At 44.4% G+C, this 8,921-nt stretch overlaps 1 protein-coding gene across 1 annotated transcript; it reads right to left on the bottom strand.

Annotated features, from left to right (window-relative positions):
- Positions 1–2,212: 2,212 nt before the first annotated feature.
- LOC147701332 (cysteine-rich venom protein 6-like) lies at positions 2,213–5,357 on the bottom strand. The gene is made up of 3 exons (XM_086929337.1): positions 5,348–5,357; positions 4,437–4,469; positions 2,213–2,852 (listed from the first exon to the last, which is right to left on the bottom strand). The coding sequence occupies exons 1-3, from the start codon at positions 5,355–5,357 to the stop codon at positions 2,497–2,499; spliced, it is 399 nt and encodes a 132-aa protein (XP_086785463.1). The 3' UTR covers positions 2,213–2,496.
- Positions 5,358–8,921: the final 3,564 nt, after the last annotated feature.

Here is an 8,921-nt window from a genome sequence, read left to right as displayed (position 1 = left end):
CGTGGGTGAACATCCTTTTGTTTCCAGGTTACTTAAAGGAGTTCGTTTTGCGAAACCTCCCACCCCTAAATATATTACTTTGTGGGATGTTTCTGTTGTCCTCAGATTTTTGGAGGCCTGGCCTTCCACTGCTTCTTTATCTCGCAAGCAACTTTCCGCGAAACTAACCATGTTGCTATGTCTGGTTTCTTGTAAGCGCGTGTCGGATGTGCACGCTTTGGATCTGGCGGGTCGCTCCTTCACTCCTGAAGGTGTTTCCTTTCGTCTCTCCAGACGTACCAAATCTAATACACCTTCTATTTCTTATCCTTCTTTTCCTTCTCACCCCAACCTTTGTGTGGTTCAATGCCTGAAGGATTACGAGGTGAGTACTGCTTCTTTGCGCTCGGACATGCAGGGTCCACTGCTGATTGCATTACAAAAGCCTTTTCGACCTGTTTCTCCAGCTACATTGGCGCGCTGGGTGCGAGGGCTTATGTCTGAAGCTGGCATTGATGTTTCTGTGTTTGGCGCGCACTCTGCACGTGGAGCGATGGCGTCCAAAGCTTATTCCATGGGTGTAACTCTGTTTGATATCATGAAAGCTGCAGATTGGTCGTCTGCTTCTGTGTTTAAAACTTTTTACTTTAAGCCTATTGATAGTGTTGCTTCTGTGGTGGTTGATCAGCTTTAAAAAAGCATAATCGGAGCCTCCTGTCCTGACATAGAATTCAAAATTTGCAAACATTCGTGACAAGAATTTTCAATTCTATTAAGGACTAGGAGGCGAGGATTATCCCACCCGTTATATATGCATGTATCTATTATGTTGTTACTATGCATTGCTTCATGGATTTTTTCCTAATGAAATGTAATAAATGCTTTGATATTTTCTTTACCCACCCTTATTTGCTCATGATTACACAGGATGTGTATTACGGCTTTGTATCTTGTTTCAGGTTCAGATCCCAAGTGAGGTTCCTCCGGCTCAGCCCTTATGGTCGTTCTGCTGCGAGTTTCTGCTCCTTGTTGGCCTGCTTCTGTTCCTGTGGCTCTTGGAAGTTCCTCCGCCTCCACGTTCGGATTTTGGTCCTTTCAATTGATGTTCTGATGTTTACTTGATTCTTCTTACTGGATTTTGGACAAAGAAAGAGGAAGTGGTTACCTCTGAGACTGTTTATATACTATGGGTGTACTCTATGGTTGCCCTGTTTCTGTTTTTTCTTTACTGTATTGTGATTGGCTGCTATGTGTCAGTAAAGAAATGAGACTAAGCATAATCCTCGCCTCCTAGTCCTTAATAGAATTGAAAATTCTTGTCACGAATGTTTGCAAATTTTGAAATGTTGGCATGTATGTTGTTGTCAAAGTCCTGGATCTGTTGTGAAGGTAATGATAAATGGTTTACGCAAAGCGTTAAAATGGCCGCAGATATCTGAAGATAACGGTTTCCCCAAAGTGTTAAGATGGCCGTGGACGTCGTACGTGACTTGATACGCATCTCCAGTATCACGTGATGCGTTTTGATGAACAGAGAGCGATGTTCTTGAAAAGGTGATGAGGCGGCAGCGCATGCAGCAATGAGCAGCCAGGTGCGCGTGTGACAGAACGAGTCACTGCGTGTGAAGCTGGTGCAGCATTGCGAGGACAATGCCGGTAAGTGCGTGAAGTTGGTGCCAGTTGAGATAAAGCATAAGCAGTGCAAAAGTAAATACAATTTAACCCTCTTAAGTTAATGAGGTACCTTGGTAACTTGAGTATAGAAAACTTGTCAAGCCGAAATTGACGAACCAGGCTTCTTGATGCGGGTAAAAAGAAACATATTTGTTGGTCGTGGACGTACAAGTGCACGCTGGGTAAGTCCATGTAGCCAACGTCATCGCCATCATTTTGTAGTGATGAGGCAGGAAATTCGATAAACTTGAAGAAATTTATTAGAAGGCTACATGGATGCAGAGCAGCAGGGAAACAAACAGCTCCAACAACACAGCTTTAAGAATCAAATAAATACACTCTATGTCCCCTGGCAACAAGGGACATTCTAAACAGCTCAACAATTCCACAATACATAATGATGATTAAAGAAACATACGACATTTTTTACTACATACTACACATGCATTTCTATAACTCAGATATCTGGCTCCGGCAGGCGTTTTATCTTTTCAATTTCAAGTTTTAATTGTTCATATTAGGCTATTGGAAATGGTTATAATTAAAGAAACATATGAGCTCAATTTTTAATATTTATGTTTTATTTATTGGTATTATTCAATTGGTAAAAGTTTCATTTTAATAATTAGTTCAATGAATCCACAGATTCCACCAAATGCTAAAATATTCGATTCACTTCAGGTTATCTTTCAGTAATACAGCATGAGGGAGGGGAGGAGGGCTACTCTCGGTTACAGATAATAATTGTGGATTTACAATCAGGTACTAGGCTTGCTGTGCAATATAGACCCGAAAGTAGAGGTGGTGAGATGGTGGTGGCAATCAGTGCTGCTTGCTACTTTCTTATTTACTGCACTTGCTTAGCAGCACACATTCATGAGAACTGGCAGATGCCAAAACGTAACCATCCTTGCAAACACATCCGGTCCGACACTTGTCACGGGAGCATTCTGGACTTGGTTTGTCACAAGTAGGTGGGCATTGAGTGACACAGGAACTATAACGGGAATTGCCCTTGCAGGATTTGCAGAAAATCTCTGGAACACAACGTTTTGAAATGTTATCCTCAAAGACGAATCCGGAATTGCAGAAACACCCGGCCTCACACCGTCTTTGGCACGGGATTGCTGTCCCGATGTTGGTGCAGTTCTGCGGACATTTTATTCCACATTTTTCAAAATGCATGTTTTCTCCACACTCTGTGGGTTTGGAAAGAACAGAGAGAGAAGATTTAGCTTTTCATATGTCCTGCTCCCTGAGATTCAGCCAACTTCCAGGTCCTATTTTACAATCTCGTTTTGCCTTTTATATTCTTATCTAATCCCTTCCACAGATTAACACTCACTCACATCCTCATTCTTGTCTCTCTCAGTGCCCTCCTTGTTCTTTTGCTTTCCCCTCTCCCATGATTCTCATCGATTTCATCTGTTTACTTAATTTCACTTGAAAACTCTCACCTTGGCCTCTCTAGTGTTTCCCCCCTTGTTTTTGTTTGTATTAAAAAAAAACTAAAGAAAATTGTGGTGTTCCGGTGTACACTTCCAAGCTTTAAACCCACTTAATTCTGAGCCCCCCCCCCCTCATTCCTTATCTTTCTTCTCCATGGGCCCCACTTTTCTTTCTAGTTATTTCTCACAGTCTCTTTCCTTTATCCCTTCTCTTCCTTTCATTTTTGCCAAACTCTCCCTTGTTGCACCTGAACGTCTTACTAGCCGTTGCTCCAATTTTCATTCCCGCTTTAGCCTTTCTGTAGAACTCTCCCCTTTTCCTGTTTGTTTCACTCTGAAGCTAAAGTCTGGTTGTTGGGTAAGCTATAGAAGATGACTTCATAATACACCCCGATAAGGGGGTGCTAGAATGTCCTACAAGCAAAAACTATGTTGACATTTAAATGGGAGAGAACACCAATGTTTTCATTTACCTAGTTCAACAGAGACCCTTCTGCTGGCACTGTTTATAATATTTGGCATTTGTTGAACACCTGGAGTATGATGTAGACTATGAAGTTAATGGAAAATTCATTGATTTCTAGCAGAAGTTGATCTCTACTTAATTAATACTTCGAAGTCCAGCCCATTCCTCAATCCCTGCTCTTTTGCTAAACGATAAGTAAAAAAAAATGCTTATTAAAAATTGGTGTTAAAGTGGGGAAATACCAGAGAATAGGCTTGTAGGTGAATGTCCTATTAATTATCATTAGTTAGAAGGACATTTTGGTTATATTGCTGGATAGTTGGTAGGCAGAAGATGGGATGCTTTTGTGAGTTTTTTTTATTTACCATTAGAGCCATTATCACCTAATATGAATAATTTGTTTTAAAAATATGATTATTATGATGTATCTAGTATTCATTGAATACTCTGAGGAAAGTTTTGCTGTATCTTCCTGGATCATGTCATGTCTTAGTTATAGCCTCTTGTACACTATTACACTTTTATTATGTATGCAACGATTTGCAGATGGGCCACACTAGATATGATTTATTAAAGCTACAAAACATCCAAACATTTTTTGCAACCTCTGAAGTATGACCAAAGATCTGAAACATAGATGAGCCTGCCGTGGTTGGTGGAAAGACCAAGAGTGCAGTGTAAAATCTAGTGCCTATGTGGTAGCTCCTCTGAAGGCAAAGAGATCTCCACCAGGCAGGCATAGATCTCTAAATACGGCAGCAGTAATCTGCCAGGCTGTACTCTGACTGCCCGCAATTATCTCAAAATAAGCTTCTATATGTCTAAAAATGTAAAACACTTGAGCCTCTACTAAAAATTGAGCTGCTTACCTGTTTGTCCTTCAGCAAGCACCACAATGCACACTAAAAACAGAAAAGACAATAATGTGTTAACATTGTCCTCACAACAGTGATAACTATTTGTTTGCTGCCATTTTGCAAATCTGATAATTCAGCGTGTATTAGAATTACATTGGCAGCTTTGATAATTCCTGTTTGTTGATATTCCTACTGCAACTTAAATAGTTTAATGTGTGTTAGAATACATACTGCAGCTCATATAGTTGCAGTATATGTAAGCATCTTTACTGAGTTCATGTAGCTTCAGAATACGTCAGCATCCTTACTGCAGCTCATACAGTTACAGCATGTGTTAGTGTCCTTACTGCTGTTGATATAGTTTCAGTATGTGTTAGCATCCTTACCGCAGCTCATACAGTTTTAGAATGTGTTAGTGTCCTTACTGCTGTTGATATAGTTTCAGTATGTGTTAGCATCCTTACCGCAGCTCATATAGTTTCAGAATGTGGTAGTCTCCTTACTGCACCTCATATAGTTTAAGTATGTGTTAGCATCCATCCTTACCGCTGCACATATAGTTTCAGTATGTGAAAGCACCCTATTGCATCTCTGACAGTTCCAAGAAGTGACAGCCTCCCTGGCTGTTTCTGCAGGTGCACTGTTGCCGTCCCCGCAGCATATCTGATCGCTACAAATGTGTGCTGCACCATTCCTCATTCATCAGCAAATCCTACATGTTGTGTTGACATCCCATCTGCAGCTGCAAATGTTCCATTCTATGACAGCATTTCATCTGCAGCAGGAGTAGCCATGTTGCCACCCTTCCACTAATTGCATCATGTTTATTTTTCTGAAGATTTGTGCACAGGATGTTGCTAAGTTGAAATTTAGTTAAGATTCGATTATGAAACCTGATTCCCTCGCAATGGTTTGCCTCCTACCTCGACTCATGACTTTAACAGAACACAGTATAATAAATGTAATTATAATGCAATTTTGAACTTACAATATATCGTTAGTTATATAGACAAACCTAGTGAGGGACTAATAGAGCACTGTACATTAGTAGGGATTTACACATTTTTGTCTGAATTGTTCAATTACATATATGTCCATCACAGTTCGTATTTTTAAAGATTTGTAGCCACAAAAAGATCATGAAGGTTGTCCAGATGTTATGTTATGATACACTATATAACATTATCATTACATTACGTTATGCCATTTGCAGAGAATGTAATTTCCTGAAGCAGTAACCAAAAGGAATTCAAACAGTGTCTTACATTTCCTGGTCAGTTGTGAGTTTTAGGGCTAGAGGGAGGGAGTTCTAGAGCTTGGCTGAGAGACAGAGGCTCTGCTACCTGAGTGTGACTTATTGATGCAGGTTGAGAAGGGTCTTCAAAGAACATAGATTATTAAAGTGTCAGTAAACCTTAACTAAACCTATCAGATTCATGGGCCCACCTTGCGGATAGCGCTATGGGTAAACCACCAGGCTTTAAATACAGCTCGCTTTCCTAATGGCAGTCTCTGTTCCCGGCCATACTACGCTACGCTATGCTACATTATGCCCAGCATCACATCCCAGCATCAAGTGACACCGGACATCGCCGCTGCTGAAGAGGAGGGTGTATCAGGGCTCCGGGGAAAAAAGCACGCCTGAAACACCGGTAAAAGGTGCACCGAGACGCTGATTGACGAAGGCGAGTGAAGGTGCACCAGAAATGCACCAGAAATGCTGGGAGAAGGCGTATTGTGTCTAATTCACTTGGCCATAGCACATAGAGTGAGCCTAGTCTTTGCCGGCTCCCAGTTCAGGGTGCTGAGCTGCACTTGGTCTCCCTCTGTGCATGGTGGAGGAAAACTCCGGCTGCTAATTGACAGAGTTGTGAGGTGCAGCAGAGTAGAGCTGCAGAGTAGAGCTGAGCTGGGAGAAAGTAGCGTGTAGCCGTGGAACAGAGGTAAGTGCAGGGGTAGGGGGGGCTGTGGCAGATTGACAAGCTGTGTTTAGAGAAGACCCCAGGCAAGAAAAGGGGACTCAAACAGAAGTTGTTTTGAAAGCCTACAAGGAAAGTCAAAAGGTAAGGAAGAAGAATGGTATTTTAGCGGTTCATCTGTAAACAAGGAGGAAAAGTCCTAAAGGACTCAAAAGGTGATGGCACTTAGCGAAGCAAAAGCACAGAAAGGCCAAAAAAACTCTTAAAAACCCGCCCATAGCTAAATGGGCAGAGAGGATATAGTCAAATCCTTGAAAGAGAAAGGAAATGTAAAAGGCGCACATGGCGACGCCTCCGGATGTAAATAAAGAATTACAAGATCAACCCCCGGCCACAACTCAGCAAAGTAGACCGGGGGCAAAGGGCGGAGCCTCGGTTACAAGCTCAATTAAAGATTTTGTACGGTAACATTTTAAAGGAAAGGACATTAAAGGAAAAGGACAGAGCTCAAGCGAGAATCAGTTAACTCAAGCCAATCTGGCACCCAGGAGCGAGACGGCTCTAGGCTCATGGTGGCCCTGTGCAGGGAGCGTAGGTGGGGGCCCTGAAAGAGGGGGTCCGGACGGGGCGGAGCTCACTCTGCGCTCCACTGGGGCCCGCGCTTGGCTTTGTCAAACTGAAAGCGATCAGGTTGGCCCGGCCGCTCCCCTGCCCCCAGAGCTCTAGGGGCCCCCAGGAGTCGCTGGGACTTGGAGCCATACTTCAACTGTCTGCCGCTTAATAGTGCAGCAATACCCTTTCTCTCCACCTTTATTGGCACAGGTGGAGCAGGGGGCCTAAAGTAATCAATCACCACCAGTTTACATGGGAGGCCGCGCCCGCTGCCAGTGCCACTGACTGGAAGACAGACAGCGGCCTACGAGTCGATGGATGCGGCACCGGCAAATTGAATGCGGCGGGCCCCCTGCCCCTCGGAGAAAGTGTCAGTGATTCCGAAATGTAATACTCGGCAATGATTAGGCCTTCCGCTGGCTGGGACTCGAGCCATATACTGCCGCTTAATTTAATGCAAAATAGTACCCCAACTCCACCTTTATTATAGGCCCTGCAGGCACACAGGCGGAGAGGGGCCTAAAGGAAATCAGTGGCCGGCGCTGCCACTGGAAGACAGACAGCGGGCGGCCTACCTCGATACGGCAAAACTCCCGGCTGCAGTGCAGTAAATTCGCCCCTCCGACCTCAAGCATTAACAGCTACACTCACGCCCGGCTACCTATCTTCATATGACTCGCTTGCTTGCCATGACGCGTCGCGATAGTCAGTCAGTGCCACAAACAGTGTGCAGAAATATCATTATCAATCATCTGAGAGAATGGATCTATTCTGCCCTTACCCGGCAGGTGCGTTCACACTTCTTCACTTTATTCTCAGTCTGAGCTCAGGGGCCGCTCAGCTTTTGTCCGACTCCGACGACCACCAAATGGCTGGGCTGTGCAGAGAGAGTCATACGCCACCAGTCCCAGAAGTTAGTTACGCACGCGGGGAGTCAAGCAGCAGGTTAGGTTGAGTCTGCGCGCTGCCGCAGATCACTCTATCCTGGCTTCCGGCGTCTGTTCCAGCCAGCAGGGTGACAGTCATGATGATTTGAAACACCCCGGCGCCCCTGCTGCCCAATCAGGAACGAGGTCGGTGCGGACTCGGAGCCAGAGGCCAGGGAAGTTAAAGGGAGGAGGGGGAGGTGACTCACTGTGTCAGGGCTTGGAACTGTGACTGTCGGACTCGGAACTTAGTATTGGAAGCCGGGGTCGGAGCCAGAGGCTGCCAAATCCTGCCAGGGGGCCGCCAGTGCCACGATGTATCATTGATCCTTCCGATCCGATCCCCGTCGTGGCGGCCCTGTGCAGGTGCACACTTTGCACATGCCTAGGGCCGGCCCTGCCTCACCAAACCAAAGTCAATTTAACCTCTTCGGACTCTTTCTGGACCCAAGACTGACATCATCTCCTAGTTTCTCTACCTCTCTGAGTGTCCAAGAGATTTAGATTGAGGGAGAAATCGAGGAGTCGAAAACAGACGACGAGGGACAAGTAATTTCCATCTTATAAAAGGATATATGGATTAGAAGGGGGATAAGGTAAATCCCCAGGAGAAAGTGAACAATATGTCGGGACCCTCTTTGTTTAATTTAACAGTAACGGGTACCTCTGGCACCTCTATGCTGGATGCAATATTAATTTTACAAAAATCTTTGCAAGGGTTGCTAGAGGTAGCAGTAATGAATAATGAGGAAAACAGAAAGGGATCAGTTCAAAATCATGATAGGGGAGCTGAAACAAATCAGGGAGCTCATGCCCTCCATATTTAGACCAGTTGGCGGGGTCCATCAAGAGGAGGATGGGTCTCGATATGAAGGGGCACCGCTGGAGGCCCCACTACAGAACGAAGGGCCTAGTGTATTTATTTCACGGTACCCAATGATTATAAAAAAAAGGGAGGAAAGGAGGAGTTAAAAGCAGCATATCCCATGCCCAAAGAGATGGAAGAGGAATCTAGAAAGGGCCTAACTCCATCACAGCAA

Source organism: Lissotriton vulgaris, chromosome 7, assembly GCF_964263255.1.
Source record: "Lissotriton vulgaris chromosome 7, aLisVul1.2, whole genome shotgun sequence".
In the NCBI taxonomy this organism is placed as follows: domain Eukaryota; kingdom Metazoa; phylum Chordata; class Amphibia; order Caudata; family Salamandridae; genus Lissotriton; species Lissotriton vulgaris.
The sequence above is the reverse complement of the archived record's forward strand: the minus strand, read 5'-3'. Positions and strand labels throughout refer to the sequence as shown.

Excerpts from the sequence above, each read along its gene's own strand:
- LOC147701332 (XM_086929337.1), bottom strand. Across the intron at positions 2,853-4,436 it reads GCTTGCTGAAGGACAAACAG|AGTGTGGAGAAAACATGCAT; the intron begins GTAAGCAGCTCA and ends CCAAACCCACAG.